Here is a 21,007-nt window from a genome sequence, read left to right on the forward strand (position 1 = left end):
GTGGAGCAAAAAGAAAGACATAAAACTACTTACAGGTGGTTTGAGGCCCAAATCAGCATTTTAGTGACAAAACTGGGAAGCAGAAACCCCGCTATTGAGCTCTGGGGAAGGATCTTTTATCTGTGCGTCCCTCAGTTATTGCCTAACAAAGCTGCTTTAGTCTGAGTGGATTTGTCTTCCCTCATATCTCAGAGTTGAAGTTATTCTAACCGATATCCTTTTGTATTTGAGTTTTTCTTTTGTTATAGTTCTATTGTACTAGTTGAAAGACAAAGGGAGGATCTTTTTTTGTTGTTGTTGTTAAAAAAAAAAGAGAGAGAGAGATGTGGATATTTGACCTGGTGCTCATTTGAGACTTCAGTCTGACCTAGGGAGTTAATGGATCTGTTTCAGTTCCCATCCTGGGGAAGAGGCTTCCTCAGACACAGCTTCGAAGCAGGACTGTCCCACGTGACGCCTCTGTCCTGTCGTTTTGTGCTGGCTCTCTACTGCCTTTCAACACGGAGACACATGGCTCTGAAACTTGCCCATTGTGGCTGCTTTTCAAGCAGAGTGAACGCTGCTATTCTCGTAATGAGAAGTGCTAGCCCCCCTCCCCACCTCCGACCAGAAAGAGTGCTGCACAGTGTCAAGATTTAAAATGAAACCTTTGTTATAGCCCATGGGGAAAAATGGATCTATTCCAGCCCCAAACATATCACTCTCTGCCATTCCAAACCTACCAAGAGTTTTAATGGTTCTGAATTGGAAGGAAAAACAAGGTTCTTTTTTTTTTCCTTGTTTTTTGGGGGGGGCACTTGAAATGGCACGTTGGGGAAAAAAGCAAATACATGGCATGTTTTGTGCCAATGAAAATGAGGACAGCTCAGCAGAGAAGGGAACTGGAGTATAAACTGTAATTGACCCATAGCTGTGGCATGACTCCTGGGTACTAGAAGGTCAGTAATAGGAGTTGCCATCCAAGGGTAAGGAATGAAGATTGCTAAGATGCCAGAAAACTCTGGAGTTTTTTTCCTAACACGGGGAGGGTATTACTCAGTGGCGAAAGGGCCAAGGTTCAGGTGAAACCAGAAGCACCTTTCTCTAGGACTTGAAACTGTTTTGTATCTTTTGAGAAAGATTCCCTTCCCTGTGGCTTTCCAGAAGCTATTTATTAATCCAGCCCGGACCTATTCCTCACCGCCGCACCCCCCCCCCCCCCAGTGTACCACAAGGAGTTTGTTTGTTTGTGGGGTGGGGGTTGAGGATGGATAAAAGATACTCTGCTGACCACGAATTGTTTAGCATGGCTCTAAGGCCCATGTGCCTGGTTTCTCTCTCTAGCACCAAGTTTGAATTTGCTTTTTATTTTCTGAGGACTTGAACTGTGGTTTGTTCGTGTTTCCAAAGGAGCTCCAGGCATGCACCACTGTTTGGGATCCAGTGGCCACATTTGGCAAGCAGTGGTTTGAATGACCTCTCTTTAGGAGCCCTAGGTCACTGGCTGGATTTCTACCTCCCTACATTATAGGCTCTTCCTGTATTGGGAGTGGCAGTTGGCCAGGGCATTAGATTTCCACTGGCCTGAAAACATACAGACCCTGATGAGCAGAGGCTTGTGAGAGGGAGGAGGACAGCAACACAGGAAAGACTGAAACAGATCATGGGGGCCCTTGGTCTAGGGCTTCTTCAAGGGGAAGTCTGGGATCCCTAGGTGGAGCAATTAGTGTGATAGTGCCTAAAAGACAGCAGCAGAACTATGTCTGGTTTCCTGAAGCGAAGCCTTGAGTGAAGACACTCTAGATTCATGAACCTCTTTTTAAGGAATACAGTTTTCATACCAGAGAGTTTGGGGAATATGTAGGTTGTAGAGCTTTAAGGAAATTTGTTCACTATTCACAAAAACTGAGTGTTTCAGAGAGAAACTTTGATTTCAGCTTGAATCCAGTGGTTGCCAGGGGTTAGGAAATAGCATACCAAAGCCTAATAACTCATAGTGACGTATCCAGAGGTTGAGTTGTTTCCATCTCTGATCCCTGATCAATTCTTTTTCTTAAATGTGGTCACAACCTTAGGATACCAGGAAGGTTTGTGAAAGAAAACGTCCTAGGCATTAGTGGTCTGCTTTCAGAGAGACACGGCGTGGTGGGGTGGGGTGAGAGTTTGTGTGCGCGTGTGCGTGTGCACACCAACTGCTCTTGGGCACGTGCCTCCCTGAATGAGCTGGCTGTATTTGCAGGATGGAGACATTCCCTGCGGTGGCTGAGAAGGTCCTCAAGGAGTTCCAGGTGCTGCTGCAGCACAGCCCCCCTCCTATTGGAAGTACCCGCATGCTGCAGCTTATGACCATCAACATGTTTGCTGTACACAACTCTCAGCTGAAAGGTAAGGAATGGCTGGCATCTTTATCCACACAGATAAACTGAATCTAGCTTCTTTCGTATGCTACCATACCACTACATTCCCCCTGATACACACACACGCACACACACACTTCCCTATCATTGCCTCTCAGATTTTTAATTTACTCTCTGAAATCTGTATGACTCTGTAGTGCTTGGGTGGGATGAAAGGAAGGAATCATGGGTATAGAGCTTAATTTGCAAACCCAGAGATGCTGTTGCACATCTGGCCATGCTAAAGGCAGCAGCAAGGCCTCTTGGAGGCTACAGACCCAGAGCCTCTCCCAGGGGAGAGGCATTGCTGAAATGTTTCATTGCAGAGACCATACGCTTGGCAGGGATTGGGAATAGCTGTTTCTGGACGCATGTACCCTGTTTGTTCAATATGGAAAAGTCTAGTTCCCTATGGGCTATCCCTTGTGGGAGCCTGCCAGGGAGTACGAACAGTGAATTGATGACTTTGGTGACTCAAGCTGGAAGCACAAAAATCACCAGGCCTAGAATTTGGCCATTATACTGGTGTGCATTCTGAAATGCTTTTCTGAACACTGGGGTTTTTTTGACATGGGGGGTGGGGAGGGAGGGGCTGATTGGCAGGATTTTTAAATGTTCTTATGACCAGGTCACTGTTGAAGGATGTTACCAGGATCCCTTCCGTCCCCTCCACCCCACTTAGGTAAGGATGATGTGGTTTGACTTGAAGGAAATATGTAGCATGGGGGTGACATTGTTTTGTATGTTTATTTGGTCCACGCTGCCAAGAATCGTTTCAGAGCATTGACAGAGAGTGTTTGGTCTCAGGGCTGGAAGGTTATTATCTGAAATGCCAAGAAGTGGAAATTGTCCTGTGCAGATTCTGTTGTAAAACAGACCTGGTCTTTCTGGACAGAGTGTTGCTAGTTCTCTTGTTGCATCTTTTCTTAGTGCTTTCTCACTCTGAAGTTGATTTATTTCCCTTCCCATTTGTACTTAGGGGGTTATGCCTCAGCTTGCTGATATTGGGGGTGGTGGATTTCTCCCCTGATGAGTGTATATATGCCACACTTTCCCTTGAAAACTTGGCTTCTCCTGGGACTTTCTCTGCAAGGTCCTCTGCTCGTCCACCTGGGTTTTCAATCATATCTGAATCTTAGAGGATTTTCTCCCCTCATGCTGCCTGCTACAACATTGAGAATTCACAGCAGAAGTCGAGATGCAGAGGCTTGGGTGCCTTTTTGAGCTTGGCTAATTATTCCTGAGAATACCTCTGAGAAAGCATGCAACCTTGAGGGGCAGTGGTGGTTTCCAGGAAGGAGGAAATAAAGTTTGTGAAGTGCTGTCATGGTGGCTGTGAAGTCCAAAGGGGAGGGAGATTGATTCCTTCACTGTTACTCTGCTGGTTCTCCTCTACCAATTGGGAAGCTCCCTGGACTCAGGAGCTGGGGCCTCCTGTGGTGCCCTTCTATTTATTTTCCTGCCTACCTCTAACAGCAAAACAGAGTTCAATGAGTTGCTGCTCTGTCACAGAACTGCAGCCTCTGCCGAGGTATCATTCCAGCCTCAAGTGACCTGTGGTCTCAGGAGGTGTGAGTGTAAAGGACCTGCGGCTCTTGCCTGCGAAGCATCTGTTGTCAGCAGCTTCTGCTCCATGAAAAGGAATACCTTGGCCTTTTCATAGGCCACCAGTGAGTCCTTTTCTTGTAGCTGCTGTTAAGTAAAGGTTAAGAAAATATGGGTGAAAGGAAGGTGAGGTGGTGAGAACAGAAAAAGGAGAAAATAGGTGGTTCTCCCATTTGAGGCCAAGGTTCTTTTTTCAGGACTCTCTTCCATCCAGGGTTGGTCATAATGAGGACCTGCTAGCCAAGAAGGACAAGTCAGAGCCTGTGCTTGAGACTGCTCATTTCTGGCCTTGTCCTGACGCTTACCTCCGTGAGGCAGCTGGGGCCAAGGGGAGTATGAGCTGAGGTGGTCAGAAGCTCCAAGAGTGTTTCAGGGAAAAACAGCCTGGGCCACAGGATATAACACTCAAGTAGGACAGAGAGCTCTGCGGACGTGCTGCCAAGTACCCGGTGTGCAGTTGAGGCGGCCGTCCAGACCCCACTGTGTGGGCTGCCATTGGGAGAGGGGTGAGCAGAGCACTCAGCGGGGCCGGTTGGTGGGAAGATGCACTTTTCCATTTCCCAGCACATGAGTCATCTTCTCTGGGCCCCTGTGCTGTGCTTGCACGGACAGTGGCAAGAAGGGGGTGTTGTGGCTGAGTAGCAGCATCTGTGCCGGGGGTGGAGAGGGAAGGGGGTTGGGGAGAGGGTAAAGATTTAAATCCTTCACTAATCAACAGCAGTTTGAATCACATTTTTATGAGTAAGGAAGTGATAAATCAGCCCTGAGTGTTCAGCCCCCAAGTCCTGTCAGCTGGTGCCCTTCTGAAGGCTTCTCTCCAGGCCAGTCTGCTTGCTGTCAGAGTCGCCACCCAGCCGCAGAACCCTAGCTGTCTGAAACCGGGAAGCAAGGGACTGATGCTGCCTGGCCCTCCCAGGTGCTTGGGGTCTTGGTGATTTGGCAGTCACTTCGAGTTACAGAACATCTGGACCATCATTTTTCTTTCCATTCTTATTTGGACATGTTCTTCTGGGTGGGTGTTTGCATATGTCAGTTCCTGGACTCTGTGGAGAAGGAACATTCCAGCCTGAAGCAGAGGTGATCTGTGGCCCCCAAGGCAGTTGGGATCCTTTCAATCTGTGCCTGGGCCTTCCTTGTAGATATGGTACCTAAGGAGTATGATTTGAAGAGCAACAGGGACATCCTTACTAAAAAGTATGTTCTTTGTTGATGCCTCTGATTCATTTTTTTTTGTGTTCAGTGCCACCCTTGTATAACTGTCCTCTTTTCAAAATACCAGTAGTTCAGGGATAGAAATGATACTAACACTTTAGGGTGATTGCTTTTTAAATGTGCTTTCCTTGTGGTCAAGAGAGATATAGAACTGTTTAAAAGCTTTGGACACTTCACAAGTAAAAATGGAGGAAAAAACCCTCAGCTAGGAGTAAAAGGCATCTTTCCCCTTTTCCCAGGTTATAGTTTTCCCTGGAGCTCAGGAAGGCAGAGCATGTGAGATCAGATTTGCCCTCCTCCACACAGGAGGAAATAAATTGAGTTCTGCTACATCATTTAACCAACTAAACTTTCAGATCTCAGCAATGATCTCAAAATTCATGGGTTGAGGGCCATTGGTGGGGGAGACCTCTGTCTCCTCTTATATGAGCCCTTTGCAAAAATTCTACTTCATTGGAACTACAAAGTCTAGAATCCTGCACTGAAGTGATTGGGGACAGATAAATTTGAGGGATGTTTGGGGGGTTCTTAGCAAAGTGCCTAGTAGGCACTCAGTTAAGTCTGTACTGAATGCACAGATGAAGAAGGCCACAGTTCTGGGCAAGCCAGCTCTCATTGAACAGTGTGTTCCTTACCTGGCCTGTGTCCAAAATTGTCCTTTGGCGAGTGATGGGTAGTGGTGAGATAGGTGGTTCCCAGAGTGATGTCACAATTGGTAATCTCTCTACAGCATTCCTGAGCCCAAAGGGAGAAATGGGGCCTTCTCCACGTGCCTCAGCATTTAACACTTCAGTGGCCATCTGATCGGCTGACGTGATGCTGGAGGGTGAACTGTTGATCTAAACCAGAAACACTCCAAGAATTTTAATTTTTTGAAAATTCTGTAATTTAAGGAAATAGACTCTAGTTTCTTGAAGAGGAATAATTGAAGCAGCGTTTGTGGTAGGGCATCACTGAAACCCATTGCATCCCCCATCTGTGCCCAATTTGCTCCAATCTGGCCTTTTTTTTTTTTTTCCTTTTTCTCTCTCCCTCTTGCTCTTTCTCTTTTTAAAAAATATGTTTTATAATTCCTGGAATCAAAACCATCTCAGTCACACACTGTTTTATTTTACTGTATTATTGGATTATACTTCCTATAAATCATTGGATGTTATTCATTGGCCACCACTGGAATAACTTCCCTTTTCTATACCCTGGCCCCCTCTTTTTCCTCCTCCTTTTCCTCCTCTACCAGTTCATAGGCCAGGCCTCCGTTTCAGCCTTGCAGAAAAGCCCCGGTGGCAGCAAGAGGGCACCCAAGAGACACTTCTCTTGTGTGCCGTTGGTACTCCCTGCTTTTAGGGAACATTTCGGGGCAGGGATTGAGGTAGGGATGGACTGGCATTCCTTCCATTATCAATTATGCTTGCTCTTATGGCTCGTTAGTAATCCTGCATTGCAGGAGGTAGAGGGAGTGCCACACGTGTGTCTCCAGAGGAATAGAGAATCACAGCTGTCTACGTGGGACCGATAGTGGTTAACCCATATGTTGGGATGCTTGAGGTAGAGACCTCACACCTTCATGCTGTTGTTGGGTATGCTGGTTGACTCTAGTTGAGAAGTTTGATTCACAACCAGAGTTCCTTTGTTTTCCAGCCACCTCACAGACTTTGAGTACAGCAGTCTGCTTCTCTGTGGCAATTCACTTCTGTCTAAGTCTCTTACCAAAGCAGAATGTATGAAGTGCCTAATCCTCTGCTTGTCAGAACAGTTGTACAGGAAATCCACCTTTCATAAGGGGTTAGGCTTGAGTTTAGCTGTATAAACTGTCCTTCTCATTCCTCCTTCTCTAAGATCTCTAGTGGTAGAAGCCCTTGGGCTTTTTCTCCTAAAGGATCCATGGGTAGATTTCTCCAGGTAATCAGCACTTCCTGACCTTCATTTCCAGAACTGCTCAGTTTAGAGTAAATTAGCAAAGAAAGAGCCATCTTGGCCAACAAATTTTGTGAGAAATGGATTCAAAGGTCAGAAGAGTCTAGGCTTTAGAAGGCAGGCCAGAGGAGGACGCCTCCTTCAGCTATGCCCTCTATCCCTCTGGGGGAGATACAACTATCAGTAGGCTGCTTAGCATAGACTTCTTCCCTCAGAATTCCCTGGAAAAGAAGAAAAAGTTAAAGAAGTGAGTGTGTCAGGGGACCTCCTTATTTTTCCTGACTCTGATTTCCAGGGTCCTTGTTTTTAAAATATATCTGTTACTTTAGGTCAGGGGAGGAGAAACAGTTCTGAAACGCTAAAGAAGTGAGAAAATCCAGTCATATCCATAAAATTAAGCTTCTTACCGTGTCAGGTGAAGGAACGGTATCTGTTTGCCCCAAGGTGACGATGTGGTTTGGTGTCCTTGGTGCTTTGGTTTAGAGTGCTGAAGTGCAGTATCCCATCATTGCCCACAAGTTAATATGGGCTGGATATCTCCTCTCTCTTGCCATTTTATGGCTTCCCAATTTGATTTTATTTTGCTCCAGGAAGGACTTAACTCTGAAAGGAAGACATTATTGGCAGGAATGTTGGCAGCAGGGCTCTCAGCTGCCTTTCCTGAGTTCTCTGTAAGCTTTTCTTGAGAAAAATTCTACATGTGTAGCTTACCGGGGGCTCAGGCCAGATATGTACTGTGTGTTGAACACACAGGGGAAATGGGTGTTTTCTGGGGTTGGGGTGAGAGGGCATAAGTTGTACTTTGTATCCTAACCAACCGAATGGTGGCTGAGGAAGAATTGTAGCTTTCAGAGGTAGTGGCAGGTAATAACAAAAGCAAAACACTGATAATACCTGATGACATTTTATAGTTGCTGCATATGTGTTTTCATTTGATTTCTCCTATCAGCTGTCAGAGACAGGTGGGACAGATATTTTGTGTCCTGTTTTATAGATGACCAGGAACATAACCAGGAAGGTTTAATAATTTAAGCAAGGTTACGCAGCTAGCAAATTACACCCACATCTTAAGTGTCCAGCCTTCTGTATCAGAAGACACAGAAACTTCCCTGGACTTAATTGAGAGAGTTAAACAATGCAAGCATCTTGCCCCCCGCCCCCAAATCTGAGCAGCTGCTGTTTTTTGATGCAAAAAGTGATCCTTGAGTCTGATTTGAGACTGAAGAGGAACAGAGGTAGAGATGAGGGAGTTGAGGGGGAGTCAGAATTCCAGGCTGCTTGAACCTCTGGTGGGGCCACAGGTAATAAGCTGGCAGAAGGATATGGTTTGAGGATATCAAATTTGTCGGGGTTCCATATTTACTATTCTCATGGGTAAGGGGGAATCTCCCTCTCACAACAGAAAGCATTGTTCATGACCAGTTTGGGAAAAGAAATATTCATCTTTATCTTACTTTGGGAAATGTAGTCTCCTTCTCTCTCTCTCTCCCTTTCTTTTTTTTTTTTTTTTTAAGATTTTATTTATTTGACAGAGAGAGACAGCAAGAGCAGGAACACAAGCAGGGGGAGTGGGAGAGGGAGAAGCAGGCTTCCCGCGGAGCAGGGAGCCCGATGTGGGGCTCCATCCCAGGGTTCTGGGATCATGACCTGAGCTGAAGGCAGACGCTTAAGGACTGAGCCACCCAGGTGCCCCTCTCCCTTTTTTTTTTAAAGGACTTTTTAGGAACATTGTTTCTTATTCTCATGATCTTTTCTATTATCTTTCTTGCTTTTAAGAAAGAGGCTTTTCACATGCCATTCTTAGAGGAGACTATGATTCTTATTTTTGGCCTGGGGGAAAGTAGATATATCATTCATGAAGAAAAGAGGATGAGAGTATAAAACATTTGAAAGGATGATAAAGTGAGTACACATGGAACCCCTATCTGGGTTAAGAAATAGAATGTTGTTAGCACCTCAGAAGCTCCCTGTTGTGTTTTGTGCCCATGGTAGTTCTCCCTCACCCTTATAGGTAATTATCATCCTGACCTGTGGAGTTCATTCCCTTACCTTTTTATAGCATTGTTTTAAGTATGTACTCTTAAAACATAGTTTGGTTTTGCTTGCATATAGATGGAATCATGCTTAATCATATTATTTACATTCTTTTCTCTCTGACTTATTTTGTTCCATGTAACGTTTGTGAGTTCTGTCCATGTTGATGTGTGTGGTTGTAGTTTATTCATTTTCATTGCTACAATACTACATTTTATTCCTGTATTACAGTTTACCCATTCTTATTTTAAGGATATTTGAGACATTTGAGTTGTTTTCTCTTTGGAGCTATTATGAATATTGAATCCATTGACTGTTACTGTAATTATTGGAGTATTTGGATTTATATGTACTATACTATTATTTAAAAATCAGTTTTATCGAGGTAAATTTATACACAGTAAAATGAACCCATCTTAAGAGTACATTTCAGTGAGTTTGACCAACTTACATGCCAATTTATATACCTGGGTAACTAATCATCACAATCAAGATACAGAACGTTCCATCATCCAAAAAGTTTTCTTTGTGCCCATTCCAGTTGATGTCCATTCCTACCCCGGCCTCAGGTAAACCACTGATCTGTCTTCTGTCACCATACATTAGATGTGTCTTTCTAGAGTTTCGTATAAATGGAATCATACAGTGTGTACTCTTTTGTTTCTGGTTTCTTTTGTTCAGCTTAATGTGTCTGAGATTTATTCATGTTGTTTATATGAATCAGTATCTCGTTCCTTTGTATTACTGAATAGTATTCTACTGTAAGGATATACTACAGTTTTGTTTATCTGGTTACCTGTTGATGAACATTTCTGTTGTTTCTACTTTTGGGTTATTATGAATAAAACTGCCATGAACCTCTGTATGAAAGTCTTTTTGTGAACATGTATTTTATTTTATTTTTTTAACTGTTTTTTTTTTAAGATTTTTTTTTTTTTTTATTCATTCGAGACACAGAGATACAAAGAGAGAGAGAGAACATGAGCAGGGGGAGAAGCAGAGGGAGGGGGAGAAGCAGGCTCCCTGCTGAGCAGAGACCCCAATGCGGCGCTCGATCCCAGGACCCTGGGATCATGACCTGAGCCGAAGGCAGACGTTTAACCATCTGAGCCACTCAGGCACCCTATGTGTACATGTATTTTAATCTCTTCGGTAAATACCCAGGAGTAGATGTCCTGGGTCATACGGTAAGTATATATTTAATTCCATAAGAAACTGCTAAGCTGTTTTCCAAAGTCGTTGAATCATTTAAATTCCTTGCAGCAGGGCATAAGAGTTTCAGTTCCTTTGCATCCTTGCCAACATTTGGTATTGTCAGTCTTTTTTACTTTAGGGATTTGGGTGGATATGCAGTACCATTTCATTTTGGTTTTAATTTCATTCTGTGTTTCCCCTCAATGACTGAGGATGAGGAGTGACTTTTCATGTGCTTATTTGCCATTTGTATATCTTCTTTGGTGTGTGTTTAAATCTTCTGCCCATTTGAAAAATCAAGTTGTTTGCCTTTATTATGAAATTTTAAGAGTTCTCTCTACAATCTGGATATAAGCCCCTTGTCAGATGTATGTGTTTTGTTGTTGTTGTTTTTTTTTTTTGAGATTGTATTTATTTATTTGAGAGAGAGATAGAGAGTAAGAGAGAGCGTGAGAGCGGGGTGAAGGGCAGAAGGAGAAACAGACTCCCCGCTGAGCAGGGAGCCCGACGTGGGACCTGATCCCGGGACTCCGGCATCATGACCTGAGCCGAAGGCAGGCGCTTAACCAACTGAGCCACCCAGGTGCCCCGGATACATGTTTTGTAGATATTTTCTCCCAGTGCTTTCCCATTACCTGTTCTGTTCCCTTTTTTCTTCTTTCTTACTTTCTTTTGGATTTCTTTTTCCACTCTTCCTTTTCTTTTTTTTTTTAAGATTTTATTTATTTATCTGACAGAGAGATATAGTGAGAGAGGGAACACAAGTAGGAGCTGTGGGAGAGGGAGAAACAGGCTTCCTGCCGAGCAGGGAGCCTAGTGCGGGGCTTGATCCCAGGACCCTGGGACCATGACCTGAGCCGAAGGCAGATGTTTAATGACTGAGCCACCCAGGCTCCCCTTCCTTTTCTTTTATTAGTGGTTACCCTAGGAACTAAAGCATGTGCACTTACCTTGCCAAAAGTCAAGTTATTCAGCATTTTTCACTCTCCTCCCAAATAATACAGGGACTATGGAATAAATTCCAACCATTCTCTTCTCACTGTGTCTCCAATTTATTTGCTGCTGTTGTCATGTATTTTCATTCTTTTTTTCCCTTTAAACCCTCCAAGACAAATTTTTGTTGTTTTTGTTGTTTATTTTGTTGGTAAATGTTTGTTTAGACCCACCCATGTATTTACTACTTTCTTTTTATACCTTTTTGCATTTCAGACCCTCCACCTGGGATCATTTTCTTTTTGCCTGAAGTATATTCTTTAGAACATATTTAGTGAAGTTGTTTATTTGAGAGAGAGCGAGCGCCCACATGACCACATGAGGTGGGGGGCAGGGAGGGCCAGAGGGAGGGAGAGGGACAAGCAGAGTCCATGCTGAGTGCAGGACAGGGCTCAATTCCATGACCCCGAGATCATGACCTGAGTCACACATCCAACCGACTGAGCCACCCAGGTGCCCCTAGTGAAGTTCTTTTGATGACAGGTTTTTTTCAGTTTTTATTTGTCTGAAAAGGCTTTATTTTCCTTATTCCTAAAAGACCTACGTTCACTGGTAATAGAACTCTAGGTTAACAGTTATTTTTCCTTCAGCCCCCATTTCAGACAATTCATTGTCTCTGAGCTTTCACCATTGCTGATTAAAAGCCGACCATCAGTGAGATTGTTTCTCTTTTAAAAGTATTCTCTCTGGATGTTTTTCAGGTCTTTAAAAAAATTTTTAAATTTTTTAAACTCTTTGATGTACTGTTTTAAAGATTATTTATTTATTTATTTATTGATACAGAGAGAGCGATAGAGGGAACACAAGCAGGGGAAGTGGGAGAGGGAGAAGCAGGCTTCCTGCTGAGCAGGGAGCCGATGTGGGGCTTGATCCCAAGACCCTGGGATCATGACCTGAGCTGAAGGCAGATGCCCAGCGACCAAGCCACCCATGTGCCCCTCCAGCTGTCTTTCCAAGGGGCTTTATTTCTGTGTTTATTTCTGACTCACCCTCATACCTTGGATGTAGCTCTGTGGGATGCCGGCTTAATGGCAAAGATCTTGGGCACCCTCTTAGGTTAGCTTTACCCATGAAGCCTTGGAAACCAAAGCTCAAGTTCATCAGGTGGCAAGTGTTCTTAGGGTAAAGTCTGGCTGTGTTCCACTTATATCTCTAGTTTCCCATCTTTACTCAATCTCTGACCAGAAAATTCCTTTTTAATTTCCTAACTCATGTATGCTTTCTGAAAAGATTTTTAAAATACTTTTTCTAGGATAATTAGTTGTTTCCTTGGGAGAGTAGATCAAGGTACCTAGTCTGCCTGACGTGTTATTAGAGGAAATGCTGTGACTCCTTTTTTATTTTTACCAGCAGGCATGAACATTTGTGTAGCTCTGCTTGAGCAGTACGACTGGGGCACCCATATCCAGGATGGCAAGGGCATGTAGGCTGCGTTTCAAAGAGTAGCTCTTTTTCCAGCTCCTACAGTCTAGTCTTACGGCAGATGGTGTTACGGGGCTCACATTCTAAAATTTTTCCAAGAGGTATTCAAGGTATAGGCTACTTAGAAGGCTAATTGGGTGGGGAAGAAAGGTAAAGGTGAGAGGGAGGCCTGCAGCTGAAATGACAGAAACCATTTATTACCAAGAGGGTCTGAGCTAGAGATCTGGAAAAGAGTGCTCTCTAGTTTCAGTCACATTATGTTACATATCTGGTGAACCCTGTTGGCCCATAAAATCCTTTCCATTAGGGTGCTCTGTGCTTTTGTTCTTGACTTCTGCCGTTCTTAGAGCTGTTTGGTTTGCTTGTGTGTCTCCGTTTCCTTTTTAGAAGGCAGCTTGTCACATATTTAGAAATTTATTTACTGTAATTGCAGTTTTCTGGCTCTTTAGGCCCCTCTTCAGCTATAGGACTCCTGGCTTGAAGCGTATTTCCGAAAATGCCCGTGTGATCCCTTGCCCCAAGTGCCAACAGCAGATGCACCAGTTGACATGCTGTAGGGAATTTCCAACTGCTGGGCAGGTTTCTGAAATCCAGACACGTGCTGTTCACACTTTGGCTTCTGAAGCAAGGATCAGCAGTTGAAGAGAGGAGGGGGACTGGAGGGAGAAAGATCTTATAATGCCTGCCCAAGGCTTACGGCTGTGTCAGCTTGCTTCATCCCTTCTCCAGCTGGCGTTGGCAGGGTCGAGTAAATCACTGTAGAGTGGTTACGAGCTGAACTCACTGGGGGCTTCTTTGAGGCACACCTGTGACGTCATCCTGTTATCACTGCTTGTTCTGCATAACCTCTTTTCACCTCTCCCCTGAGAAAGGGTGATGCCCAGAACTCATGTCAGGGCAATGAGCAGAGAGAAATGTTTGGTAATCATTATTTTGAGATGCCTGCTAAGGACACAATTGCAGGCTGTTGACACATTCTTCAAGATTCCACACTGGAAGAGAAAGTCCTCTTTGCAAACATGGCCTGCATACCCCATAAACTTCTTTTTAAACTCGAAGAGAGAGACAACCCAGAAAGACTTGAAACTCCTAAGTGCTCTCTCTTGATCCCCCTGACTCCCCCTCTAAACACACACTCTCACACACACACACACACAGAGCTCTCTATACAGCAGTGATTCTTTTAAAAACATCAGATCATGTCACTCTGTTTAGAATCCTCCACTGGCTTCCCATTTCAGAGTAAAAGCCATAGTCTTTACAAGAGAACTCCCCCTCCTCCCACCCTCCCACATCGCCTGTCTCTGACCTCATTTGCTGCTACTGTTCTCCCCCCCCGCCCCCGGCTTGCTTAGTGTGCTTCAGCCACACTGGCCTTCTTGCAGGTCCTCTGATGAGCCAGGGATTCTCGCACCATTGAACCTTTGCATTAGCAGTTTTCTCTACTCGGAATGCTCTGCTTCAAGCTCTCTGCATGGCAAATACCGCACCTCCTATGAGTCTACTGAAGTAATACTGCCACGACGCCTGCCCTGATCATCCTGTTAACACCGCTGCACTCCTACCCTGAACTCCTTGATTGCCTCTATCCCGCTGTTTTCTTTTTTTCACAACTTGTATTCTAAATACTAAGTAACTTATTTTTTGTGCATATGTTTATTACTCATTTTCTCCTACTGCCCCTCTGCAAGAATGTAAACTCCCTACAGTTAGGAATCCTTGACCTGTTTTATTCACTGATGTATTATGGGCCTCTAGAACAGTGCCTAGTGTGCTGTAAATTCTCAATAAGTATGTTCAACAAGTCAGGCTGGGCAATGAAGATTGAATGGTAAGGCCAGGAGCATCTATCATCTGGGGTCATTGCTCATAATCTTACTATCTTTCCTTGTTTTTTTGTTATTGGTGACATTTCAGAAAATATAATTTCCAAATACAAATTTTATATCCTGACATTAAAATACATTAAATGTGTTTTGGTATTTACTGCTAATCTTGGAGTCAATGTCTTTGGGGCTCTGGAAAGCAAAATTTCTTGGAGAACAGCATAAGTTCTGTCCTTTTTCATCCCCTAAGTCTTCCATCCTTTACTCTCTATTCTTTCTTCCTGTACATAATATTCTTTTATTTCTCCTTCTTTACTCATTTACCATATTTTTACTCTCACTTTACTGGAGCAATTCTGTCCTGTTTACTTTAAATAATATTCTTAAAAGATTTAACGTTTTGGGTTTTGTTGAGAGTACCAAAACAAATAGGAAAAAAAGCTGGAAACCACCTGTAAACCATCTTCCCAGCAATGACATTCATTCCTATATATATGTATGAATTCAAGTTCTTTTTTAACACAATTGAAAAAATACTGAATATAAAATGTTTTGATTCTCCTGTTTTCATTTAGAGGTATTCGGTCATAGAATTCTTTATAATCATGTTTAATGGCTAAATAATGTTCTCATATGAATATGTTAACATTCACTTAATCCTTACCCTGTTTTCAGACATTTTTTCCCACTTTTATAGTATTGTGAATAATGCTATAATTAACATCTTTGTACGTAAAACCTTTGTCTGCATTTCATATTGTTTTATTAGAATATTTTTTTAGAAGCTCAGTTTTGGGGTTAAAGGGTTTGAAGTCTTCTAATGCTTTTGATACATGTTGCTGGATTACTTTCTTAAGAAGTTGTGCCAGCTTACACTCTTAACGCAGTGTTTGAGAATGCCCAGCTACCACCTCTTGCTGGCATTAAAGTGTTTTTAATGTTTTATAGTTCTTGGCACAATGTAGGCATTCATATATTTGTTGAATAAATGATAGAAGAAAACCCATCTTTTTTTTTTAAACAGACTTTCTTTTTTAGAGAAGTTTTAGGTTCATAGCAAAATTGATTGGAAAGAACAGAGAGTTCCCATATGTCACCTGCCCCCAAACATGCACAATCTCCCCCACTGTCAACATGGGGGAACCGGGTGGTACATTTGTCATAATTGATGAACCTATATTGGCACATCATTATCACCTACAGTCCATAGTTTACATTAAGGGTCACTGTTGGTCTTGTACATTCTATGGGTTTTGACAAATGTATCATGACATGTATCCACCATTATAGTATAATACAGAAGAATTTCATCGTCCTTAAACTCCTCTGTGATCTGCCTATTCATCTCTCCCTCTCCCTAACTTCTGGTAACCACTGATTTTTGTACCGCCTCCATAGTTTTGCCTTTTCCAGAGTGTCATGTAGTTGGAATCATATAGTATGTAGTCTTTTCAGATTGGCTTCTTTCATTTACTGATAAACATTTAAGGTTCTCCACATTTTTCTCATGGCTGGATAGCTCATTTCTTTTTAGCACTGAATGATACTCTGTTGTCTGAATATACCACAGTTTATTGTTTAACCTACTGAAGGACATCTTCATTGCTTCTTAGTTTTGGCAATTATGAATAAAACTGCTATAGACATCTATATGCAGGTTTTTATGTGGACATAGTTTTTTGACTCATTTGGGTAAACCGCACGGATTGAGATTACTAGATCATATGGTAAAACTATGTTTAGTTTTGTAAGAAACTGCTAAACTGTTTTCCAACCTTATCTTTTTTTTTTTTTAAGATTTTATTTATTTATTTGACAGAGCGAGACACAGTGAGAGAGGGAACACAAGTCGGGGAGAGGGAGAAGCAGGCTTCCTGCTAAGCAGGGAGCCTGATGTGGAGCTTGATCCCAGGACCCTGGGATCACGACCTGAGCCGCTTAAGGACTGAGCCACCCAGGTGCCCCTCAACTTATCTTGTTTTAAATTGCATATCTTTAGGTGTGCCTCAGTAGCTCAGTAGGGTTGCCTGGGTGGCTAAGTTGGTTAAGCTTCTGACTCTTGATTTCAGCTCAGGTCATGATCTGGGGGTCTTGAGATAGAGCCCTGCATCAGTCTCTGAGCTGGGCATGGAGCCTGCCTAAGATTCTCTCTCTCCCTATTTTTCTGCCCCATCCCCGCTGCTCACTCTCTCCCTTCCTCCCTCCTTCTTTCTCTCTCTCAAATAAATAAATGCATTTCTCTGATTATTGGTGAGAATGGACATTTTCTTCCTTTTAAAAAAAACTGGTATATATATACAATGGAATATTATGCAGCCATCAAAAGGAATGAAATCTTGCCGTTTGCAACAATGTGGACGGAACTGGAGGGTATTATGCTGAGCAAAATAAGTCAATCAGAGAAAGACATGAATCATATGACCTCATTGATATGAGGAATTCTTAATCTCAGGAAACAAACTGAGGGTTGCTGGAGTGTTGGGGGGTGGGAGGGATGGGGTGGCTGGGTGATAGACATTGGGGAGGGTATGTGCTATGGTGAGTGCTGTGAATTGTGTGAGACAACTGTTGAATCACAGACCTGTACCTCTGAAACAAATAATATATGTTTAAAAAAGAAGAAGGAGATAGCAGGAAGGGAAAAATGAAGGGGGGGAATCAAAGGGGGAGACAAACCATGAGAGACGATGGACTCTGAGAAACAAACTGAGGGTTCTAGAGGGGAGGGGGGTGGGGGGATGGGTTAGCCTGGTGATGGGTATTAAAGAGGGCACGTTCTGCGTGGAGCACTGGGTGTTATGCACAAACAATGAATCATGGAACACTACATCACAAATTAATGATGTATGATGATTAACATAACATAACAAAAAAAGATATTTTCAGCAAAAGGAAAAAAAATAAATCTTTAAAAAAAAACTTTATAGTTCTGTGTAGCCTTATTCTCTGCTCATTTTTCCATTCCATCCTTGTATCTTTTATATCAATTTATTTGAGCTTTACAGATCTAAATATAACAAGTCCTTTCTATGTTCACTGGTAATTTTCTTATTTGTGTTTGATTTTTAAATGTTTATTGGTTTTTTTAGTGTACAAAAGATTTAAACTTTTATTGAGTTAAAAATGTCATTCTTTATCGTTTGTAATTTATTCCATTGCTCTTAAGCTTTATCAGATCTTCCATTGGAGAAGTTTTTAACCAGCTCTGCAAATATATTTTCATTTCCATCAGCCGGAGGGAATTCTAGCACTATTTGTTAGGTAATTTCATTCAGTTGGGAAGAAATGTGAGGAACCCTGCATGCTTAATAATGTGACAGTAACATTGTGAGAGATTTTTTGGGGGCTCAAACCTGTGACCCTGAAATCAAGACCTGAGCTGAGATCAAGAGTCAGAGGCTTAACCGACTGAGCCACCCCAACACCCCTGTGAGAGTAGGTCTTTTGCATCAGATAGAAAAGTTCCTAACCAGCAGATCAGCCTGGTGTGTATATTTGAGTGAGATAAGGTTGGAGTCATCATGAACTGCATTGTCAGGGTCGGACCTTGTACTTCATGTCACCTCACCTTTGGTGAAAACTTACCAGCTGGGAATAGTTTAAGCTTGGTAGTTAGCATGGATATGTCAGGAATGGAATAGAAAACATTTAAGAAGTAGTAAATGAATTAAACCTTCTTATGTGGTGTGTGTGTGTGTGTGTGTGTGTGTGTGGAATGTATATATGTGTGTGTGTATACACACACACACACACACACACACACGTATATAAAGGAATATCACTCAGCCATCAAAAAGAAAAATCTTGCCATTTGCAACAATGTGGATGGAGCTAAAGTATATTATGCTAAGCAAAATAAGTTAATCAGAGAAAGATGATATGATTTCACTCATATGTGGAATTTAAGAAACAAAACAAATGAACATATGGGAGGGGGAAAAAAGAGGGGAACAAACCACAAGAGACTCTTAATGATAGAGAACAAACAGGGTTGCTGGAGCAGGGGTGGGGGGGGGAGGGGCTAGATGGGGGATGGGCATTAAGGAGGACATTTGTTAGGATCAGCACTGGGTTTTGGATATAAGTGATGAACCGCTGAATTCTACTCTTGAAACCAGTATTGCACTGTATATTAACTAGAATTTAAATAAAAATTTGAAAAAAAAATGAATTAAACCTCTTTGCTATGGTATGTTTGCCACGGATTTGCCAGTATTTCCCACCTTCCCTTAAGGGGAGGTGGTTTTCTCTTTTGAACTTTGAATTTCAAACAAAGCAACTTGGTTTGAGGGTTTACCGACTTTTGTTTCTTTTGACATTGCTATTCTTCAAACTTGCTTCTTTCATTCCAGATGAACCAACAACTTGATAGGTCAAGTAGAGAATATTCAGCTATTCTAGAAAATGCAATTATTTTATCTTCATAAAATGCATAGATCTCTCAACTAGAGTATGTACTCCATGAGGACAGAAGACTGTATGGTATTTTATCAAATCCCTAACAGTGTTCAAGGTAGATTTCTTTTTTCTTTTTTTTTTTTTTTAAGATTTTATTTATTTGACAGAGAGAGAGACAGCGAGAGAGGGAACACAAGCAGGGGGAGTGGGAGAGGGAGAAGCAGGCCTCCTGCTGAACAGGGAGCCCGATGTAGGGCTCGATCCCAGGACCCTGGGATCATGACCTGAGCCAAAGGCAGCCGCTTAACTGACTGAGCCACCCAGGAGCCCCTCAAGGTAGATTTCAAAATTTGGTACTTAATCAATAATGGTCGATTTGATTGACTAACTTAGGGTCTGGGATTGTATAAAATGAGTTTAGACATATAAGAAATTATATTTAAATTATACATATATGTGAGTTTATATATAATGAGTTTAGGCATATAAGAAATTATATTTACATTCTTTTAAACTGCCTTATGCAAGCTCCATGATGGTAATGCTATAGGAGACTGCTTTGAGAAGCCAAGATTAGAATCTGTGATATACTTTTTCCCCTTTTTTCTAGCCCCAAACTATGGGGGTTCTCCCTCTGAAGACACTGGGAAGCCAAATTTATAAAAAAAAAAAAAACCTATTAACTAATGATCTTTAAACCACTGATGCTCCTTGGCAAGGGAGACTGGAGTAGCTCATTCAGCCACTGGGGTACCTGCTGTCAGAGTTTCGCCCCTACTTTGAGGCCCTTAAAGGGAAAGAGAGTCCTGTTAGGAAGTGGTAGAAATGCTTCCACATATGTGTGCTGTTTCTTTAAAAGAAAGTCTAACGGAAGTGATGCTGTAGGGAACATCTGCACTTGGGGCTGAGTGGAGAGAGCGAGATGCGCTGCAGCTGGTGTAAGGGCCTGGCAGGCTGAGGCGCTGCTGTCTATTGGGGTTTACTTCTGTCTACATTGAAACATGGCTTGGGAGGGGGTTGGTGGCCTGCTGCCAGCCTCAGTTAGCCTGCCCCTCTCTTTCCTCTTTCCTCCTCACTACCCCCCCCAACTCCCCTCCCTCATGCTTTAAAGTCACATTTCCAGGCCAGACGTAGAATTAATCTCTGGGCACTTCACATTGCTGGCAGCTGAAAGCAGGATGTGGGATCTTTTTTTTTTTTTTCTCTTTCTCTCTCTCTGCGTCTTGGCTGACTTTTTTACCTCTCGAAGAATTTGGAAGGCCGTGAGATTCCCCCCCCCCAAGTACTGTGGAGTTTTTCAGCACGCTGATCACCCTGCTGCGGCTTCACCCTAATAGACTTCATATGTTGATGCAGTTGACATCAGTATCAAACTATTTTACATGTGATCTGGTGTATTTCCTGAGGAAATCTGCAAGATATTTATTAAGAACTAATAAAATAAACCTCTCCATGAGTTTTTAGGTAGTTTTCAATTTTTCATGTCTCTCTCGTTTCCTCTTATCAATGAGCTGCTATTTTCTCCCTACTCTGACCATCACAAAAGGAAACAAAAATAAATGTTTTAAACTGTTCCTGAAGGGACAGAGAGAGAATAGTTCTGCCATGATGTATCAGCCGGGGCTATATTTTTAGTGCAGCATTGTAGAAACTAAAAATATCCTGTTATAGTGGATCCTTTTTATAGGTCTGTGTGTGTATATGTGTGTGTGTGTGTGTGTGTGTGTGTGTTTATAATGTTGTACGCACAAGTGCCTTTGTGCATCGGCAGCCGCTCTTCCCATTACAGCTGGACTCCATTAGTCCTTGAAAATTAATGTAATCCCAGTTAAGAAAAAAATTAATTACTCTACCAGAGCTGCATTTTATCCAAAGCTAGTGTTAGCTCCCTAGCTGGCAGCTTAGTTTGAGAGGCTCCAGGGGCCTATGGAGTTGTGGCTTTGGTATCACAGCGTTTGCTGCTGTGTTTTTTCCTGTTGAGAGCATTCCTCAGTTCTTTAGGTGAGACATGTGGCACGCAGAGTAACTGCAGAC

The 21,007-nt window shown here is 42.7% G+C and overlaps 1 protein-coding gene across 8 annotated transcripts in view; it reads left to right on the forward strand.

Annotated features, from left to right (window-relative positions):
• The window catches only part of SMG6 (SMG6 nonsense mediated mRNA decay factor), a 228,349-nt gene that overhangs the window by 52,531 nt on the left and 154,811 nt on the right, over nt 1–21,007 (forward strand). For 7 of the 8 annotated variants that reach the window (XM_027624846.1, XM_027624852.1, XM_027624849.2 and 4 more), the window contains one exon: nt 2,219–2,364. In XM_027624846.1, coding sequence (XP_027480647.1) covers nt 2,219–2,364 — 146 coding nt within the window. Of the gene's footprint in view, nt 1–2,218; nt 2,365–6,114; nt 6,135–21,007 lie in introns of those variants that run through there. The other variant, XM_027624854.1, reaches the window with a different exon arrangement.

The sequence above is a fragment of the Zalophus californianus genome, chromosome 16 (genome assembly GCF_009762305.2).
Source record: "Zalophus californianus isolate mZalCal1 chromosome 16, mZalCal1.pri.v2, whole genome shotgun sequence".
NCBI lineage: Eukaryota > Metazoa > Chordata > Mammalia > Carnivora > Otariidae > Zalophus > Zalophus californianus.